Source organism: Perca fluviatilis, chromosome 20 (genome assembly GCF_010015445.1).
Source record: "Perca fluviatilis chromosome 20, GENO_Pfluv_1.0, whole genome shotgun sequence".
In the NCBI taxonomy this organism is placed as follows: Eukaryota; Metazoa; Chordata; class Actinopteri; order Perciformes; family Percidae; genus Perca; species Perca fluviatilis.
This window is the reverse complement of record NC_053131.1, coordinates 33,764,445-33,787,402: the sequence shown is the minus strand read 5'-3', so window position 1 is coordinate 33,787,402 and position 22,958 is coordinate 33,764,445. Positions and strand designations below refer to the sequence as shown.

At 44.2% G+C, this 22,958-nt stretch overlaps 1 protein-coding gene across 1 annotated transcript in view; it reads left to right on the top strand.

The window, feature by feature from the left end:
- The window catches only part of strn3 (striatin, calmodulin binding protein 3), a 45,961-nt gene extending 30,897 nt beyond the window's left edge, over positions 1-15,064 (top strand). Inside the window, exons 6-15 of the mRNA XM_039785454.1 lie at positions 176-314; positions 3,154-3,289; positions 5,947-6,086; positions 6,192-6,370; positions 8,206-8,253; positions 8,773-8,938; positions 10,542-10,785; positions 10,979-11,086; positions 12,288-12,374; positions 14,887-15,064. Of these exons, the coding sequence (XP_039641388.1) occupies positions 176-314; positions 3,154-3,289; positions 5,947-6,086; positions 6,192-6,370; positions 8,206-8,253; positions 8,773-8,938; positions 10,542-10,785; positions 10,979-11,086; positions 12,288-12,374; positions 14,887-15,053 (1,414 nt within the window). The 3' untranslated portion in view covers positions 15,054-15,064. The remainder of the gene's footprint in view (positions 1-175; positions 315-3,153; positions 3,290-5,946; positions 6,087-6,191; positions 6,371-8,205; positions 8,254-8,772; positions 8,939-10,541; positions 10,786-10,978; positions 11,087-12,287; positions 12,375-14,886) is intronic.
- Positions 15,065-22,958: the final 7,894 nt, after the last annotated feature.

Genomic DNA, 22,958 nt, shown 5'->3' with positions numbered 1-22,958 from the left:
AATCTCACACAAAATATCACACACACACAAATGTTACACCCACGCACTCACACACACACACACTCTCTGTCACACACACACACACACACACACACTCTGTCACACCACACACACACACACAGCTACCAGGGGGGGACCTTTGTGGTTACAGCTCTGTGTGTGTTTCTGCGTCCAGGAGTCCAGGAGACGTTCTGGAGACGTTCAACTTCCTGGAGAACGCAGAGGACAGCGACGAAGACGAGGATGAAGAGGGAGACCTGATGGACGACATCAGCACCGACAAACATCACCGAGCCAAGAAACACAAGACCAAGGTACACGCACACACTCCCACACAGCCTGTTTAAATGTGTGTGTGTGTATGTGTATATATGTATGTATGTGTGTGTGTGTGTGTGTGTGTGTGTGTGTGTGTGTGTGTGTGTGTGTGTGTGTGTGTGTGTGTGTAATGTATGTATATGGCAGAGATGATATAGACATTATAAAACATATATACATATATATACATATATATATATATTCACATATATATTAACATATATATATATATATATATATATATATACATAATATATGTGTATATATATGTGTGAATATATGTATGTATATATATGTGTGCGTATTATATATATAGTGTGTATATATATATGTGTGTATATATATATGTGTGTATAGCTGTATGTATATATGTATGTATATATGTATATGTGTATATATGTGTGTATGTATGCGTATATATGCATATGTGTATATGTATGTATATGTATGTATATGCGTATATGTATATATATGTGTATACGTATATATATGTGTATATGTATATATGTGATATAGTGTATACGATATATATGTATATATGTATGTGTGTGATATATGTATGTGATGTGTATATAGTGTATGTGTATAGACACATGTATATGTGATGTATATATATGTATATGTATGTATGTATATATATATGTGTGTATATATCGTATATATTACTATATATGTATGTGTCATAGTGATATACATACAGAATGTATGTGAGTACGATATATACATATATGTATGTAGATGTATAACGATATACATACATGCATGCATACCGCATATGCATAACGATATATGTATGTGATATATATATATTACCACACACACATACATATACACGATATATATGTATGTGTATATACAGTGCCCTGCGAAAGATTCGGCCCCCTTGAACTTTTCTGACCCTTTGCCACATTTCAGGCCTCAAACATAAAGATATAAAACTGTAATTTTTTGTGAAGAATCAACAACAAGTGGGACACAATCATGAAGTGGAACGAAATTTATTGGATATTTCAAACCTTTTAAACAAATAAAAAACTGAAATATTGAGTGCAAAATTATTCAGCCCCTTTAAGTTAATACTTTGTAGCTCACCTTTGCTGCGCATTACAGCTGTAAGTCACTTGGGGTATGTCTCTATCAGTTTTGCACATCGTAGAGACTGACATTTTTGCCCATTCCTCCTTGCAAAACAGCTCGAGCTCAGTGAGGTTGGATGGAGAGCGGTTTGTGAACAGCAGTTTTCAGTTCTTTCCACAGATTCTCATTGGATTCAGGTCTGGACTTTGACTTGGCCATTCTAACACCTGGATATGTTTATTTGTGAACCATTCCATTGTAGATTTTTGCTTTATGTTTTGGATCATTGTCTTGTTGGAAGACAAATCTCAGTCCCAGTCTCAGGTCTTTTGCAGACTCCATCAGGTTTTCTTCAGAATGGTCCTGTATTTGGCTCCATCCATCTTCCCATCAATTTTAACCATCTTCCCTGTCCCTGCTGAAGAAAAGCAGGCCCAAACCATGATGCTGCCACCACCATGTTTGACAGTGGGGATGGTGTGTTCAGGGTGATGAGCTGTGTTGCTTTTTAGCCCCAAACATAACGTTTTGCATTGTTGCCAAAAAGTTCGATTTTGGTTTCATCTGACCACAGCACCTTCTTCCACATGTTTGGTGTGTCTCCCAGGTGGCTTTTGGCAAACTTTAAACGACACTTTTATTGTTATCTTTAAGAAATGGCTTTCTTCTTGCCACTCTTCCATAAAGGCCAGATTTGCGTGCATATCACTGATTGTTGTCCTATGGACAGAGTCTCCCAGCTCAGCTGTAGATCTCTGCAGTTCATCCAGAGTGATCATGGGCCTCTTGGCTGCATCTCTGATCAGTCTTCTCATTGTATGAGCTGAAAGTTTAGAGGGACGGGCCGAAGTCTTCGTAGATTTGTAGTGGTCTGATACTCCTTCCATTTCAATATTATCGCTTGCACAGTGCTCCTTGGGATGTTTAAAACTTGGGAAATCTTTTTGTATCCAAATCCGGCTTTAAACTTCTCCGCAACAGTATCTCGGACCTGCCTGGTGTGTTCCTTGTTCTTCATGATGCTCTCTGCGCTTTACACGGACCTCTGAGACTATCACAGAGCAGGTGCATTTATACGGAGACTTGATTACACACAGCTGGATTCTATTTATCATCATTAGTCATTTAGGTCAACATTGGATCATTCAGAGATCCTCACTGAACTTCTGGAGAGTTTGCTGCACTGAAAGTAAAGGGCTGGAATAATTTTGCACGCCCAATTTTCTCAGTTTTTTATTTGTTAAAAAGTTTGAAATAGCCAATGAATTTCGTTCCACTTCATAATTGGGACCCACTTGTTGTTGATTCTTCACAAAACATTACAGTTTTATATCTTTATGTTTGAGGCCTGAAATGTGGCAAAAGGTTGAAACGTTCAAGGGGGGGGGCGAATACTTTCGCAAGGCACTGTATATATATATATATAACACACACATACATACATACATACATACATATATATGTGTGTACGAATCCCACTATGAACCACATACATTATCATTCATGTTATAGTTAAACCTTTGAGGGGAAACTTTAACACAGATTAGTGTTCTTATTGGATAATGTCGACTGACATTTTCAGGAACACATAGTCATGGAAATTTGCCGAAAAGTATAGGTTAAAATGCGTATGAACCCTGCTGCTTCTTCTTCTTCTTCTTCTTCCTCTTCCTCTGCCTCCCTTCTCTCCTTCCTTGTTCTCCTTTCCTTCCCGTCTCCTTGATGTGTGCGTCCTCTCCTCCTCCATCCTTCCTGCAGGTGGGGAACGAGGGCTTGGCGTCGGAGGACGACGCCGACACGGAGGAGGCTCTGAAGGAGTTTGACTTCCTGGTGACGGCCGAGGACGGCGAGGGAGCCGGCGAGGCTCGGAGCTCCGGAGACGGGACGGAGTGGGGTGAGAGACACGAGGGGACATTTTCACACCTGCGGTGTTTAGTTCAGGTCAAATCGGACCAAAACGAGAGACCCTTTTAGAGCAGGGGGGTCAAACTCAATGTCACTAAGGGCCACACTGGGAAATAAGAATCACAACAAGGGCCAGACATGGAGAGTTTATTGACATGCTTTTATTTAATCAAAAAAGTCAAATATCTTTGACTCAGTTATTGCAGGTCTCATGTAGTAGGGCTGCTCGATTACGGGGGGAAAAAAATATTATCACGATTATTTCAGTCAATATTGAAATCACGATAATTTAACACGATTACACGTTGACTTCTGGAAAGATGTTGCAATTATTGAACTTAAACAGTGGGAAAAGTTCAATAAATCAACAGTAAAAAAAAAAACACATACAACTGTGAAATTTACCGTAATACTTTTCCTATTTAAACTTTATTTTTTCATTCAGAACACAAGAGAAAATAAAAGTTTACTTGCAAAACGTAATGAGCTAAATAATTGTTTTTCTCGATTATTCTGTTTTTGTGATCATTGGGAGCCGAAATCATAATCACGATTACATTTTGATTAATTGCACAGCCCTATCATATAGTCTTCTCACGTACAGTTTGGTCCCCATAAAGCCCTGAAAAAGTGAGCAAAAAAAGTTCCTAAGCCATCCTAGAATTTAGCAAATCAAGCAAAACCATGATTATATTTTTGGAAGTAGGTTACCACACAGCTGACCCACAACAAGCTCTCTCATAGCCTGAATGTGCAAACTCTCTGCTTCTGGGGGAATTTCTCAGTCTCAAATTCAGCAAATTTGCCTAATTCTGCTTTGAGTGTGGCGTAATTACAAGTTGAAAAACAGTTTCCCATGTTTTTGGTTTTGCCCAAAATGTATTGTGAACCTAAATTGATATGCGGGCTGGATCAGAATTTGCGAGGGGCCAGATTTGGCCCGCGGGCCTTGAGTTTGACACATGTGCTCTAGAGCTCTACAACTAAACGTCAGTAAGAGAAACACTGGGAAATAAGAATCCCATCCAGGGCCAGACATGGAGAGTTTATTCACATGCTTTTAAAGTATTATTCTCATATAGCCTTCTTACGTACAGTTTGGTCAACATAAATCTATAAAAAGTCAGCAAAAGACTTCCTAAACCATCATAGAAAACATTGGGGGAAAGAAGTCAGAAAAAGCTAAAAGACACATTGTAAAAACTTTGTAAAAGCTGGCAAAAGTGGCAAAAACTAGGTGGTAATTTAGAAACTAAACTAACCAATCAGGAGATGAACGTTGGTCTCAACGATTGGGTCTTATCAGTCATTAATATTTTGAGGAAAAAGTCTGAATATTTGAGAGAAAATGGTGGGAAAAAAACGCCAAAAGTGTTGGCAAAAGTGGCCAAAACTAGATGGTAATTTAGAAACTAAACTAACCAATCAGGAGGTGAATGTTGGTGTCAACGATTGGGTCTTATCAGTCATGAATATTTTGAGGAAAAAGTCTGAATATTTGAGAGAATAAAGTGGAAAAAACGCCAAAAGTGGCAGAAACTAGGTGGTAATTTAGAAACTAAACTAACCAATCAGGAGATGAACGTTGGTGTCAACGATTGGGTCTTATCAGTCATGAATATTTTGAGGAAAAAGTCTGAATATTTGAGATAAAATGGTGGGAAAAACACCAAAAGGTGTGGCAAAGTGGCCAAAACTAGGTGGTAATTTAGAAACTAAACTAACCAATCAGGAGGTGAATGTTGGTGTCAACGATTGGGTCTTATCAGTCATGAATATTTTGAGGAAAAAGTCTGAATATTTGATAGAAGAAAGTGGAAAAAACACCAAAAGTGGCAAAAACTAGGTGGTAATTTAGAAACTAAACTAACCAATCAGGAGGTGAATGTTGGTGTCAACGATTGGGTCTTATCAGTTATGAATATTTTGAGGAAAAAGTCTGAATATTTGAGATAAAATGGTGTAAAAAACACCAAAAGTGTTGGCAAAAGTGGCCAAAACTAGGTGGTAATTTAGAAACTAAACTAACCAATCAGGAGGTGAATGTTGGTGTCAACGATTGGGTCTTATCAGTCATGAATATTTTGAGGAAAAAGTCTGAATATTTGAGAGAAGAAAGTGGAAAAAACAGCAAAAGTGGAAAAAACTAGGTGGTAATTTAGAAACTAAACTAACCAATCAGGAGATGAACGTTGGTGTCAACGATTGGGTCTCATCAGTTATGAATATTTTGAGGAAAAAGTCTGAATATTTGAGAGAAGAAAGTGGCAAAAACCCCAAAAGTGGCAAAAACTAGGTGGTAATTTAGAAACTAAACTAACCAATCAGGAGATGAACGTTGGTGTCAACGATTGGGTCTCATCAGTTATGAATATTTTGAGGAAAAAGTCTGAATATTTGAGAGAAGAAAGTGGCAAAAACCCCAAAAGTGGTAAAAACTAGGTGGTAATTTAGAAACTAAACTAAATTGATACGCGGGCTGGATGACATGTTTTTGAGAGGGAGTGGTCTAGGTCTACCTGAAAGGCTTCCCAGGTCCCAGTGTTGGCGATGTAGAGCCGAGGATTCTACCGTTAACATCCGGGGGAAATTAGGGAAAGTAAACAAGGTTACATTTTAAATCCTAACTGATGTGTGTCTCTGCAGCGGAGCCTCTCCCGTTCGCCCCCGGCGGGGGGAAGTCCTTCCTGTTGGGCAGCTCAGACGACGTGTTGGAGAGCGTGCTCGGTCTGGGTGACCTCGCCGACCTCACAGTCACCAACGACGAAACCGACTACAGCTACGACGTAAGACGCAAGCCAAAAGCCAAAAATCACCAGCCCCAGCGGCAGTTAAAGGACACGTTGACTCATGCATTTAATTCAATCCATCCTTCTGTCGCTGCCCCTCAGCTGCCGTCCAATAAGGAGTCTTCGTTCAGGAAGACGTGGAACCCCAAGTACACGCTGCGGAGCCACTTCGACGGCGTGCGAGCGCTGGCCTTCCACCCCGTGGAGCCGTGTCTGGTCACCGTGTCCGAGGACCACACCCTCAAACTCTGGAACCTCACCAAGACCGTCCCTGCCAAAAAGTACCTCTACACAATCATCATAATAATAAGTGTGTGTGTGGGTGGTTGGTGGTGGGTGTGTGTGTGTGTGTGTGTGTGTGTGTGTGTGTGTGTGTGTGTGTGTGTGTGTGTGTGTGGTGTGTGTGTGTGTGTGTGTGTGTGTGTGTGTGTGGTGTGGTTGGTGTTTGTGTGTGTGGTTGGTGTTTGTGTGTGTGTGGTGGTGGGTGTGTGTGGTTGGTGTTTGTGTGTGTGTGTGGTTGGTGTGTGTGTGTGGTTGGTGTTTGTGTGTGTGTGGTTGGTGTGTGGTGTGGCTGGTGTGTGTGTGTGTGTGTGGTTGGTGGTGTGTGTGTTTGTGGTGTGGTTGGTGTGTGTGTGTGTGTGTGTGTGTGTGTGTGTGTGTGGTTGGTGTGTGTGTGTGTGTGTGTGTGTGGTGTGGTGTGTGTGTGTGTGGTTGGTGTTTGTGGTTGGGGTGTGTATGTGTGTGTGTGTGTGGTTGGTGGTGGGTGTGTGTTTGGTGTGTGTGTGTGTGTGTGTGTGTGTGTGTGTGTTGGTGTGTGTGTGGTTGGTGTGTGTGTGTGTGTGTGTGTTGGTGTGTGTGTTGGTGTGTGTGTGTGTGTGTGTGTGTGTTGGTGTTTGTGTGGTTGGTGTGGTGTGTGTGTGTGTGTGTGTGGTTGGTGTTTGTGTGGTTGGGGTGTGTGTGTGGTGTGGCTGGTGTTGTATGTGGTGTGGTTGGTGTGTGTTGTGTGTGTGGTTGGTGTGTGTTGTGTGTGTGGTTGGTGTGTATGTGGTGTGTGTGTGTGTGTGGCTGGTGTGTGTGTGGTGTGGCTGGTGTGGGGGGGTTGTGGTTGGTGGTGGTGGGGTTGTGGTTTGTGTGTGTGTGTGTGTGTGTGTGTGTCAGATTCTTAGACCATATAATGAGTTGTATTTGGCTCTCGTTGGCGCTCTGGGCTCTTTTCTTTCCGTCTTGTTTAATTAACTTTTAAATTATGTTGATTTCAGACGCATGATGGAGGATCAGTTCAAAGTTTAAGTGTCTAAGTCAAAATGTTAATGTAAAAAAACAATGTCTCAACGTTTAGCACCTCTACTACAATCATTTTGACACAAATTGCAGTGTGAATATGTTGTATGCTTGAAAGGCTGACGTACGAAAAGATGTGTAACGTTTTAAAGTGTGAACGGTGTTCCTCGGTGAATGACTGAGTGAGTATTCAGCACTTGAAAACATACGAATTTGTGTCAACTTTAAAAATAACGTCCATTCACTTGAATGGGGAAGAATGTCCCTGAAAACATTGAATATTTCGAAAATGTTGTATAGAAGCAGGACGTCGACTGCAGGACTATTCTACATTTACTGAAGGAAAGGATCCCAGTGCTTGTTCCACCTCTGTCTTAGCGGTTGTATAATCGCTGTACACCACACACGGTTATTTCCTTCGCTCGGTGCAGCTCCTGCCGGTGGATTCTCTCTGCTTCAGAGGAAAATCCCTGACAGATCCTTCAGCATTTGCATCTCATTTCCTCCTCAGCGCGGTACATCTGACACTATTCAGCTGAACTTCAAATACAGACGAGTCGGTCGCTTTTTTCTTTTCTCTTTCTCTCTCTTTTTTTCTTTTTTTTTTTTTTTTTCTCTCTCTCTCTCTCTCTCTCTCTCTCTCTCTCTCTCTCTCTCTCTCTCTCTCTCTCTCTCTCTCTCTCAGGATTTACTGACAGAACATCACATCCCAACACAGCTCCGCTTCCAGGAGAAACCAGCTGCTTAAACATTTAGGAACAGAGGAGATACAGGAGGATGATGATGATGATGTGTTCAATAACAGTCTGGGTGTTTGTCTTTTTTTGTTTTACAGAAGTGCCTCTTTTGATGTGGAGCCCGTCTATACATTCAGAGCCCATGTGTACGTATCGCTCACACACACACCACACACACACACACACTGCTCTTTAATATTTAATGTAAATCATTTTTTATTGTCGCTTAAGATGTGCCAGGGCATAGAAAGCGCTGCTGTGTCTGTCTGTCCCAGAGGAAGTGTAAATGCACCGCGACTGCTTTCTGTCTGTGTGGAGTTTTAACAAGTTTAACCAACCTGGCAACCTTCTCGTTGGCATTCCCCTGACTACATAGTCTATCTCCGTCTGTAACAGTTGATTTAACGCGAAATGTAATTCGGTTGGTACCCTAAGAAGTACAGACTCCGAGACCATTCGATGGATTTAGTTAAGTTTAATGCCCACATTGATTTTAGATTTTTTTTTTTTTGTCTCGGGTGCTGCACTTGAAGCCTTGTAATGTTTGAGGAAAAACCTGAATGTGAAGGACTAGCACACCGGTATCCTCAGAGGCCTGTAGATGGTTTGTGATGTCTCTGGTAAACATTAAGAGTAAAAGAAGATGTCGGTCTGTCTGTCTGCAGTGGTCCGGTGTTGTCGTTGACGATGACCTCCAGCGGTGAACAGTGTTTCAGCGGAGGCATCGACTCCACCATCCAGTGGTGGAACATCCCCAGCTCTAATGTTGACCCTTATGACACATACGGTACACACACACACACACACACACACACACATACACACACACACACACACACACACACACACACACACAGAGACTCACAGACACTCACACACGGACACACACTCAGAGACACACACACACACACACACACAGAGACTCACAGACACTCACACACGGACACACACACAGAGACACACACACAAGAGACTCACACACACACACACACACACACACACACACACACACACACACACACACACACAGACACACACACTCAGAGACACACACACACAGAGACACACACACACACACACACACACACAGAGACTCACAGACACTCACACACGGACACACACTCAGAGACACACCACACACATACACACACAGAGACTCACAGACACTACACACAGACACACACACACACACACACACACACACACACACACACACACACACACACACACACACACACACACACACACACACACACACACACACACACACAGACACACCCACAGACACACACACACAGACACACACAGACACTCACACACAGACACACACAGAGACACTCACACAGACACACAGACACTCACACACACACACACACACACACACACACACACACACACACACACACACACACACACACACACACACACACACACACACACACAGACACACACAGACACACACACACGGACACACAAGACACTCACACACAGACACACACAGACACTCACACAGACACACAAGACACTCACACACACACACACACGACACACACACACAGACACTCCACACACAGACACACACACAGACACACACACACACACACAGACACTCACACACACTCACACACGGACACACACAGACACTCACACACAGACACTCACACACAGACACACAGACACACACACACACTCACACACAGACACACACACACACACTCACACACAGACACACACACAGACACTCACACACACACACAGACACTCACACACACTCACACACGGACACACACAGACACTCACACACAGACACACACAGAGACACTCACACACACACACACACACACGAACACAGACACACACACACTTTTACACACAGACTCTAACACACTCTTAGAGCACTGGGGATTGATTTTTTTTTTTTTTTGGGTTTTTGTTTATTTTTTTTTTTTTTTTTTTTTTTTTTTTTTTTGCAAAAGGCAAAAGGTTGAAGAAAAGGCGACAAAAACGTAAAAAGAAGACAAAAAAGGTTGAAGAAAAGGTGACAAAAACATGTAAAAAGAAGACAAAAAAGGTTGAAGAAAAGGTGACAAAAACGTAAAAAGAAGACAAAAAAGGTTGAAGAAAAGGTGACAAAAACATGTAAAAAGGCGACCAAAAAGGTTGAAGAAAAGGTGACAAAAACGTAAAAAGAAGACAAAAAAGAAGACAAAAAAGGTTGAAGAAAAGGCGACAAAAACGTAAAAAGAAGACAAAAAAGAAGACAAAAAAGGTTGAAGAAAAGGCGACAAAAACATGTAAAAAGAAGACAAAAAAGGCGACAAAGCATCCTGCTTCTTACATGTGCATAGAAAACTTTCAAAACAAACTTCCGGTTCAACAGGAAACTGTATTTCAAACATGCATTACGGAGAAAAAAAGATTTTAAAAAAGCCCTTATACTTTGTCATTTCCAACCTGTGTGTGTGTGTGTGTGTGTCTGTGTCTGTGTGTGTGTGTGTGTGTGTGTGTGTGTGTGTGTGTGTGTGTGTGTGTTTTAGAGCACGGGATCCCGACATCGGTGGACTTCAACGGGTGCGACCCAGCCCACATGGTGGCGTCGTTTAACAGCGGAGACGTGGTGATCTACGACCTGGAGACCTCCCAGAATGCATTGGTGCTGAAGGGCCAGGGAGAAGGCAGTAAGACATACACAGACACACACAAAACATGTGCGCGCACACAGACACATACAGACAGTCACACAGACACACACACAACAGAAATGTGTAGTAATGTGTGCAGTTTATGTCTGAAAAATAATGTCCTCCATTGTATTTTCTCTCTCTTTCTTTTCCTGTTCTTCCTCTTTTAATTTTGTCTTTCTCCTCTCAGCCCTCCCCGGGTCAAACCACATCAACAAAGTGGTCAGCCATCCCACGCTGCCGGTCACCATCACCGCCCACGAAGACCGACAGATCAAGTTCTACGATAACAAGTCAGGTCAGTCTTTCTCTCCGCCTGCCTGTCTGTCTGTCTGTCTGTCTGTCTGTCTGTCTGTCTGTCTGTCTGTCTCTCTCCTAGGGTTGGCTGTCCACTGCTAAAACCAGAATGGCCATGTGGTCAAAATTTGAACGAGTTATGTCAAATGTAATAACAATAACTTATTTCCCCGAAAGAAGAACCACTAGATGACAGAGGAGTATTTTACAACAACATTGAATGCACCGTGAGCTAACGAGGTGCGCTTGAAAGCAGCATTAAGTCAAGACGGTGTCCATGGCGTCTCAGAGTGCAGCTAGTCTCCTCTGTAGCTACGTCCCAGCTAGTTTAACTGCATTCCCGTTTCCTTCACTTGCTTCCCTTCCTCGTGTCCTAGTCCGTCCCACCGAGGAAGCACGGGAGATGAACTCTTGCGAGGAGAGAGGAAACGAGGAAACGAGGAAACAAGGAAATCAGACCTTCCAGAAAAATGTGGAGTTTTTTTGTGATTGTTGCTGGCAAAAATCCTTGATTATGCGGCAAGTTTCCTTAAAAAATGCGATGGAATATGCGCAATATTTATGCAATTTTATGCGATGAAATTGCAGTAGTATTGCGGTTTGATGAAAAAGAGAAAAAAAAGTGATTCCCCCAAATACCCTGCTTTTTTTAAACTTAATTTCCAAAAATAGTTTACAGATATTCAGTCATTGCAATAAGTAAACAAATAAGATAAAAAATATATACAAATAATATTAAAGTAAAAATAATATAATAGTCTAAACTGAGGGAAATAAAAGATACAAAAGAGACAGACTTTTAAAAATCATTAATAATAATAATAATACAGCAGGAGCACTTAAAGAGATTACAGATAATATCAGATATTAAGATAGCTTTCTTATTGGATACCAACTTAAGAGACTCAGAGTACAACATGTCAGATTCAACCTCCAACACCCTGCTTTAGATGATGTTCACGTTGCGTAATTACATCACTTCATAACGTTCCCATGGCAACAGGGGAAAATGGCTGCTCTTGTGTGAAATAAACGCAACATTTTTCAACTTTCTGCTAAGATATATTATGGGACTTTTTTGCAACGAAAATGCGGGGGTTATGACATCATGCAAGCGCCGCATATTTTGCGCGGAAATCGGCAATTTATATAATAATAATAATAATAATAATAATAATAATAATAATGTTGTTTGTGTGCAGGTAAAGTGATCCATGCCATGGTGGCTCACCTGGACGCAGTGACCAGTCTGGCTGTGGATCCTAACGGCATCTACCTGATGTCTGGAAGTAAGGACACACACACACACACACACACACACACAGACACACACACACACACACACACACACACACACACACACAGAGGAAGCTCACAGACACACACAAACACACACACAGAGGAAGCTCACAGACACACACACACACTCACACACACACACACACACACACACACACACACACACACACAAGAGGAAGCTCACAGACACACACACACACACACACACACACACACACACACAGACAGAGGAAGCTCACACACACACACACACACACACACACACACACACACACACAGAGGGAAGCTCACAGACACACACACACTCTCACACACACACACACACACACACACACACACAGAGGAAGCTCACAGACACACACACACACACACACACACACACACACACAGAGGCTCACAGACACACACACACACACACACACACACAAAACAGACAGAGGAGAAGCTCACACACACACACACACACACACACACACAAGAGGAAGCTCACAGACACACACACACACACACTCTCACACACACACACACACACACACACACACACACACACACACACACACACAGACAGAGGAAGCTCAGACACACACACACACACACACACAGAGGAAGCTCACAGACACACACACACACACACACACACACACACAGACAGAGGAAGCTCACACACACACACACACACACACACACACACACACACACACACACAGAGGAAGCTCACAGACACACACACACACACACACACACACACACACACACACACACAGACAGAGGAAGCTCACACACACACACACACACACACACACACACACACACACAGAGGGAAGCTCACAGACACACACACACACACTCTCACACACTCACACACACACACACACACACACACACACACACACACACACACACACACACACACACACACACACAGAGGCTCACAGACACACACACACACACACACACACACACACAGACAGAGGCTCACACACACAGAGGAAGCTCACAGACACACACACACACACACACAAACAGACAGAGGAAGCTCACACACACACACACACACACACACACACACACACACAGAAAGCTACACACATTGACATGCAGACACACACACAGGAAACTGTTTTACACAGACTTTTATTAATGAAATGTTCAAATATTCTTCAAATATATCTTATAATTATTCATTTTCTTCCTCTTTTCTCCTCCTCTCCGTCTTTGTCCTCAACTTCTTTTCTGTTTCAACCCAATCTGGTTCCCCCTCTTCCTTTCCTTCTTTCCTTTCCTTCTTCCCTTCCTGCTCCTCCTCCATATTGTTCCTGTCTTCCCCCTTCTCTACCTCTTCCTTTCTTTTTCCTTCTCTTCCTCCCCTTCTCTTCTCTTCCTCCCCTCTTCCTTTCTCTTCTCTTCCTCCCCTTCTCTTCTTTTCTTCCCCTTCTCTTCCTTCTCTTCCTCCTCTTCTCTTCTCTTCCTCCCCTTCTCTTCTCTTTCTTCTCTTCCTCCTCTTCTCTTCCTCCTCTTCTCTTTTCTTTCTTCTCTTCCTTCTCTTCTCTTCCTCCTCTTCCTTCTCTTCTCTTTCTTCTTCCCCTTCTCTTCTCTTTCTTCTCTTCCTCCCCTTCTCTTCTCTTTCTTCTCTTCCTCCCCTTCTCTTCTCTTCCTTCTCTTCCTCCTCTACTCTTCTATCTCTTCTTGTTCTTCTCTTCCTCTCCTTCTCTTCCTCCCCTTCTCTTTTCTTCCTTCTCTTCTTCCCCTTCTCTTCCATCTCTTCTCATTCTTCTCTTCCTCCCCTTCTCTTCCTTCTCTTCTCTTTCTTCTCTACCTCCTCTACTCTTCCATCTCTTCTTGTTCTTCTCTTCCTCTCCTTCTCTTCCCTCCCTCCCTCCCTCCTCCCCTTCTCTTCCTTCTCTTCTCTTCCTTCTGTTCCTCCTCTACTCTTCCATCTCTTCTCGTTCTTCTCTTCCTCTCCTCTTTCTCTCCTTCTCTTCCTCCCCTTCTCTTCCTTCCCTCCCTCCCTCCTCCCCTTCTCTTCCTCCCCTTCTCTTCCTTTCTCCTCCCTCCTCCCTTCTCTTCCTCCCTTCTCTTCCTTCCCTCTCCTCCTCCTCCTTCTCTTCCTCCCCTTCTCTTTCCCTCCCTTCCTCCTCCTTCCCTCCTCCCTTCCTTCCTTCCCTCCTCCCTCCTCCCTTCTCTTCCTCCTTCTCTTCCCTTCCCTCCTCCCTCCTCCCCTTCTCTTCCTCCCCTTCTCTTCCTTCCCTCCCTCCCTCCTCCCCTTCTCTTCCTTCCCTCCCTCCCTCCTCCCCTTCTCTTCCTCCCCTTCTCTTCCCTTCCTCCTCCTCCCCTTCTCTTCCTCCCTTCTCCTCCTCCCTCCCTCCCTCCTCCTTCTCTCCCCTTCCTTCCTCCTCCCTCCCCTTCCTTCTCCTTCCCTCCTCCCTCCCCTTCTCTTCCTCCCTTCTCTTCCCTTCCCTCCTTCCCTCCTCCCTTCTCTTCCTCCCCTCCCTCCCTCCCCAGGCCATGACTGCTCCCTGCGGCTGTGGAACCTGGACAGTAAGACGTGCGTTCAGGAGATCACCGCTCACCGGAAGAAGAGCGAGGAGGCCATCGACGTGGCCTTCCACCCCTCCAAGGCCTACATCGCCTCGGCCGGCGCCGACGCGCTCGCCAGGGTCTACGTGTAGAAGAAGAAGAGTGGGGGCCCACAGAGGGGGAGGCCTGGACAGAGAGAGGGAGAGGCTTGTTTGTTCACACACACACACACACACACACACACACACACACACACACACACACACACAGTATTCAGGTCCGTTCAGATCTCTGAACGCAGATTATATATTAATGAAAGACTGGAGGTGAACACACAAACACACACACACACGAACACACACAAACACACAAACACACACACACACACACAAACACAAACACACAAAAACTTTAAGTTAAGAGACGCTGTCTCCCTCCGAGAGACGTTCAGCAGCAGAAACGTTGTTTTGAAGCCTGCAGGTCGACACTGAGCGGCTCAGCTGTCCTGCGATGAGTCGTGATGACACTACATGAAGCCCCCCCCCTCCCCGTGCGTGTTAACACTCGTCTGACCTCGGTTGTGGCTAGAAGGGGATACAGCTACGGCCGGAAGTTACGCAAAATTATGCTAAATCTCACCCTTTCTAGGCTAAATTTTTTTTTACATAATTTCAAGACTTCGTTCGTTCCCCGGGAGTATTTTAATCCAAACCGCGATCTTTTTCCTAAACTTAAACAAGGCGTTTTGGTGCCTAAACTTAACTGCCGTCGCCGTAGCTGCGTCCCTTTCAGCCTTGACCTCTGACCTCCTGATCAGTGGGAAGCCGAGGACCAACTTCAAGGAGAAATCCCCCCCCCCCCAAACGGTCCCTCCGAATCACAGAGCACCTCCATATTAAGAGTCCTAGCTTTTGTCTCTGTTGCGCCCAATGTCAAGTTCTAGTAATTTTAGGCCGTTCTTAGTTTTAACGTGAAAGCGAGCGGACAGGAAACGAGGGATGTAGGAAAGGGACTTTTGGCACTTCGTCTTTATTCCAACCGGAGGAAGTGTTCTCGTTTTATTTCATCCTGGCTGCAGCGCTTCGTTAGTTCTCGTTGCTGAATAGGAGCCCTCGCAGCCGTCTGAAATCTCAAATCTGGAACGTGTTCGTACTACGTCTCCTGAACGCAGCATTACGTCACCGATCGCTGCCATTCGGTTGGTTTCTTTCTGAAGATAAACGGCCAGTAAAACCCTTAGTTGGAACATGAGGCCTCCTGCACGCTGGCTGCGTGGCGTTGTCCGTTTTTATTTCGGCTCCCATGGTAACAGGTGAGAGCTTACACACCGCCTGCGTGGCACGCACGTCTCAAAACGCGTGCACGCTAGAAATAGAACCGAACCCTATTTTTCACGCGACACGCGAGCGTGTTGGAAGGGTTTCCAGGCAAAATATAATACGAAAAGATGTTAATATGTAATTTTGACGCAAATGCATATTAATAAATGACATGTTGATGTTTGAAAGTCTCGAGGTTTTGATATCAATGCAGATATATGAATGTAATTAAAAAACAAATTGATTTTTCTAATATGTCACCTGTCAGTCCAGAAGGAAATATCCTGGAGCCTATTTTGCCGTCAACACTGCCAACGTTGTCTTTGCTGTAATCGGATCAAAATATATTTATGTCTATGGGAAACATCCATGTGTCCAGACGAGGCTAGCAGCAGCAGCAGCAGCGCGTCAGACACCTTTCTGGCGTGGAAAGACGTAGAAAACACCACGCAGCTGCCACACAGGCGGTGTGTAGCCGGCCTAACACGCCTCTTGGCTTAAGAAAGTGGGCGTGTATGTTTACGCGAAGTCATGATCATGAGCAGAACAGCTGGTCTCAAATCTTCTTCACCCTATTTTATACGTTTCTGGTGTGTAAAGACAGAGAAAACGCCACGCAGCCAGTGTGTAGCCGGCCATACGGTACGGATCCATATGTCCGACACGACTGAAGCGTGGTGTCGCGACGTCATAAAGCCGTGGTTGATGCTCCACGCCCCTAACCAGCAGCCGATTGGACGAATGCGTGACGTGGGTGTGGCTACTCGAGTGTCATGGCGGCTTGTTGAGAATACGATCTCGCATTTTACAAAAATAGTTCACCGAAATGTGTTCTGAAAACATTTAGAAATAGGCCGTGCAGTTGCTGAATCTGTCTTCATTTCAGATCAACAAAGGTCAGTTTGAAAGATTTTCGTCTCCTTCTACTGGATAGTCGCGTCTTGTTCAACGCGATTCATTTGCATAAAGCTGGGCATCGGCCAGCTTCTTGACGCGCGACATTTTCTCAAATGCAGCGCCGCTTTCCCAGAATTCTTTGCGTGCGCGTCAAAGTCGCTTGACGTCACCCGTAGGAATAGAGCGGTGCGCGACGCGACAGAAGCGTCGCGCGGACAAGTGGATCTGCACCGCTAGACAGCCGTAGCGCTGCCTGAAGGGAAGCTACGCTGAAAGTAAAAAGTTTAAAGTGTGTTTTCACTAGGGATGCACCGAATCCAGATTCTTTTTTTTGGGGGGGGCCGAGTCCCGAATCCTCTGGTTAAGATGAACCGATCTCACACGCAGCAACTACCAAAGACGGCTTGGAAACCAAATGCCAAAAATGTCCCTTGGTGGACGGCCAGGAATCCTACAACCCAGGAAACTGCTCAGTGTTTGTTCCGTCACCAGACACGCACGGTGTAGCTGGATATTTTTTAGTTTTAACGTGAAAGCGAGCGGACAGGAAACGAGGGATGTGAGAAAGGACTTTTGCTACGTCGTCTTTATTCCAACCAGAGGAAGTGTTCTCATTTTATTTCATCCTGGCTGCAGCCCTTCGTTAGTTCTCGTTGCTGAATATGAGCCCTTGTGCCGTCAAACCAGTTCCATGTCCACTTCCTCACAGCCTACTGCATTGAACCAGTTCCATGTCCACTTCCTCACAGCCTACTGCACCAGTTCCATGTCCACTTCCTCACAGCCTACTGCACCAGTTCCATGTCCACTTTCTCACAGCCTGCTGCATTGAACCAGTTCCATGTCCACTTCCTCACAGCCTACTGCATTGAACCAGATCCATGTCCACTTCCTCCCAGCCTGCTGCATTGAACCAGTTCCATGTCCACTTCCTCACAGCCTACTGCATTGAACCAGTTCCATGTCCACTTCCTCACAGCATACTGCATTGAACCAGTTCCATGTCCACTTTCTCACCGCCTACTGCATTGAACCAGTTCCATGTCCACTTCCTCACAGCCTGCTGCATTGAACCAGTTCCATGTCCACTTCCTCACAGCCTACTGCATTGAACGCTCCACCTACGTAAACACCTTCCCGTAATCAACGGCGCCGTCATTACGGCGACCGGCGTAGCGCGCCGAGTGCAAGCGTAGGGTTCGGTTCGGTGGGAAGAAATTCTAAGGTTCGGCAGAAACCGAACTCTCGTCAAAAAGCCCAAATATTCAGCCGAAGCAGATCCTGGACTAAGTGCATCCCTGGTTTTTATGTTACTAAATGAAGTGAAAGGCAGAAAACCCAAAAACATCTTGAGGGGGGATTTCTCCTTGAACGCATCACAGAGGAGACTCTGATCCAACGAAGGAACGCAACGTTTGATCTTTTAACCCGTCAAGGTTTAGTTGTATTTTAAGTTTGTTTTTTTAAATCTTAAAAATCTGAAGGAAAGCTTCAGATTGTGACTTTTTTACGGTGTTTTTAAGAAGATAAAACTTGACCGTATCGGGTTAAAAGACCAGATCTCCTGTTTGAGTCTCTGACGAGGTGCGAGCCGATTGGACGGCTGTCCCGAACGGGAAAGGAGGATTGGTTGATGCGTCTCAGTCAGCCCCCTTCCTCCCCACCCTCTCACCCCCTACCCGGCGGGCCAATCAGAGCCCTGCGTTTCACCCACACAGAGTGAAGGATTCAGGCTGTAGTTGCGTATGGACGTTTTTCTGTTTGTGTAAAATAAATCTAGTTTTTATAATCGTTTTTATAAACGTGGAAAACGTCTCGTTAGCGGCACCGCTGAGGATTCTGGGTCCTCGCTCACCCATCCGGTCCTGCCATCACACCCTCCGTCTCGGCGGAGGTTTCACGTCATGTTAGGAAGGAAAGGAGACGTAGGAAGGAAAGGAGACGTAGGAAGGAAAGGAGAGGGGGAGGAGTCTCTGAGGAGAGCTGAGACTCGGCCGTTTGTCTGTCCTGTTTATTAGGTTTTATTTATATAAAAACATTAATTACACAACAAACACTTCTGCTAAATAACCAGGAAGTATTTGGCTTTACTGACTGGTACCTGAACGCGTCACGGTCTCACCGACTACATTTACACGCACACTAATATTCCACTAATATCCCAAATTTGATAAGTCATGAAAACAGCATATTCCTGATCCGGTATAAAGCAAATATCTTAAAAAGGAATATCTCCTGCTACGTTCCCCCTCTCATTCCCCCTGCTCTGGCGTCTCCCCCCCCTCTCATTCCCCCTGCTCTGGCGTTTCCCCTCTCATTCCCCCTGCTCTGATGTTTCCCCTCTCCATTCCCCCTGCTCTGGTGTTTCCCCCTCTCATTTCCCCCTGCTCTGGTGTTTCCCCCTCTCATTCCCCCTGCTCTGGCGTTTCCCCTCTCATTCCCCTGCTCGGCGTTTCCCCTCTCATTCCCCCTGCTCTGGCGTTTCCCCCTCTCATTCCCCCTGCTCTGGCGTTTCCCCCTCTCATTCCCCCTCTTCGCGTTTCCCCCTCTCATTCCCCCTGCTCTGGCGTCACCCCCTCCTCTCTCATTCCCCCTGCTCTGGCGTCACCCCCTCCTCTCTCATTCCCCTGCTCTGGCGTTTCCCCCTCCTCTCTCATTCCCCCTGCTCTGACGTCACCCCCTCTCATTCCCCCTGCTCTCATTCTGTTTAAATAGAGATTAGTTCTTCTACTTGGTGCACAGAGATCACTTTTGGCTCCAAACTTAACGCTTAAAAACCAAACGGTAGCGGTGGAGATGGCGCCTTGGAGGAATATTATGTGCGTGTAAACCGAAGACGCTGCTGCAAGTTCCTCTTCTTCCTCCTCCTCTTCCTCTTCTTCGTATCACTGTGTGAGTTTTCTCTTCACGTCGAGAACATTTGACTTCTCTTCATCGCCGCGTAAACAAACGGGAGTAAAGTTATTTATATCATTGTGTGTTTGTTTTTTTAAAGTCTCGTCCTTATCTTCTAAGGAACAGAGAAGCGGTTTTAAGTTTTGTTTTTAAGGAGAAACTGTCCAATCAGACGCCTAATTTTATTTTATTTTTTTAAAACAAAAGCTGCCACCTGATTGGCTGAACATCCTCCCCGAAACCCTTCTCCAACACACACACACACACACGGGGAGTTTTATTTCATAGTTTAGTTTTTAATTTAATGGGGTTTTTCTTTTGAAAGCTGAAGGGATTAGTAACGCGAGCGTCTCCTGATTGTTCACAAATCTTTATTTTTCGTTTCACCCACACACGCGCTACGACTTACTGTGTAACTAAAGACTCTGTTTTTTTGTTTTTTTTTGGATTGTGTAATTGCATGATTAATACAATAAAAGTATTTTTTCTAGTCTTCCAGAAAAATGGAGAAAAAAAAAAAGTTCTGATCAGTTTGATGAGTTTTGTAAGTTTTTTTTTTTTTGATTTACAAACTATGAAACAGCAGATTTTAAAGATTGTACCACATAGCAGAATACAACTGTTGAAATGTATATAAAATGTCTATAATAACTATTAAATGGTGTACCTGTACAGAAGCTGCTGCTCCGCTCGTCTTTGTGTGAAAACGCCACAGACACACACACACACATACGTACGTACACACACACATACATACGTACACACACACGGACAGACAGATACACACACACACAGACAGACAGACAGACAGACACACACAGACACACACACAGACAGACAGCTTTCAAACTGGGAAATGGGTGTTCATGTCCTAGAAGAAGTTAAAGGGTAACTACAGTTTTTTTTCCTACCCTACTTTCCTATCTTATAGTGTCTAAGTGACTGATTGGAACAAAAGTTTTTGACATCGGACCAGTATTAAGTGAGATCGCTGCAGTCTGCAGCGGAGAAACAAGCTACGATGTTAACAAGTTAATAGGGTGATTGTCCAGCTTGTATTTACCTAAAGACTAAAAGTTCTGTTTTTGCCGCTGACAGACTCAGGTTATTATTCTAAGTGTCTGACAACATTATGGGATGGATCCCTACAGTGAGAGAGCTTTTAGTTAAAGAGTAAGATCCTTTTAGTTTAACATGAAAAAGCCCCGAAATCACCATCACCAAACTCCACCAGACTCCATGTAAATAATCAGGACTTTTAGCGTGTATAGAGCCAGCATATCTCCACCAGACTCCATGTAAATAATCAGGACTTTTAGTGTGTATAGAGCCAGCATATCTCCACCAGACTCCATGTAAATAATCAGGACTTTTAGTGTGTATAGAGCCAGCATATCTCCACCAGACTCCATGTAAATAATCAGGACTTTTAGTGTGTGTAAGCCAGCATATCTCCACCAGACTCCATGTAAATAATCAGGACTTTTTGTGTGTATAGAGCCAGCATATCTCCACCAGACTCCATGTAAATAATCAGGACTTTTAAGCGTAGGCTAGCCCATATATCCCACCAGACTCCATGTAAATAATCAGGACTTTTAAGCGTGTATAGAGCCAGCATATCTCCACCAGACTCCATGTAAATAATCAGGACTTTTAGCGTGTATAGAGCCAGCATATCTCCACCAGACTCCATGTAAATAATCAGGACTTTTAGCGTGTATAGAGCCAGCATATCTCCACCAGACTCCATGTAAATAATCAGGACTTTTAGCGTGTATAGAGCCAGCATATTTCCACCAGACTCCATGTAAATAATCAGGACTTTTAGTGTGTATAGAGCCAGCATATCTCCACCAGACTCCATGTAAATAATCAGGACTTTTAGTGTGTATAGAGCCAGCATATCTCCACCAGACTCCATGTAAATAATCAGGACTTTTAGCGTGTATAGAGCCAGCATATCTCCACCAGACTCCATGTAAATAATCAGGACTTTTAGCGTGTATAGAGCCAGCATATTTCCACCAGACTCCATGTAAATAATCAGGACTTTTAGTGTGTATAGAGCCAGCATATCTCCACCAGACTCCATGTAAATAATCAGGACTTTTAGTGTGTATAGAGCCAGCATATCTCCACCAGACTCCATGTAAATAATCAGGACTTTTAGCGTGTATAGAGCCAGCATATCTCCACCAGACTCCATGTAAATAATCAGGACTTTTCATCATCATAAAACACACTTTTTTTCAAAGTCGACAGAAACTAAAAACTATGAAAAGCCGTTTTGGGTCATTTTTCCACTTTTGCAATCATCAAAACTCTAGTTTTGGTTGAAATGAACACATAGTTTACTGATTTACATGAAAATATGTTGGCTCTATACACGCTAAAAGTGCTGTTTTTTTAAATGGAGTCTGATGGGTTTAGCGCTAGCGACCTCAGAGCTGTTTCTGGTTAAACGGGTCTTAAAGTGCCCATATTATGCTAATTTTCAGGTCACAATTGTATTTAGAGGTTGTATCAGAATAGGTTTATGTGGTTTAATTTTCCAAAAACACCATATTTTTATCGTACTGCACATTGCTGCATCTCCTCTTTTCACCCTGTGTGTTGAGCTCTCTGTTTTAGCTACAGAGTGAGACCTCTCAACTTCTGTTCCTATCTTTGTTGGGAGTCGCACCTGCTCAGTACCTAGGTAAGGACTACTAGCCAGTCAGAAGCAGAGTATGAGGGCGAGCCCTGACAGTACCTAGGTAAGGACTACTAGCCAGTCAGGAGCAGAGTATGAGGGCGTGCCCTGACAGTAGCTAGGTAAGGACTACTAGCCAGTCAGAAGCAGAGTATGAGGGCGAGCCCTGACAGTACCTAGGTAAGGACTACTAGCCAGTCAGAAGCAGAGTATGAGGGCGTGCCCTGACAGTAGCTAGGTAAGGACTACTA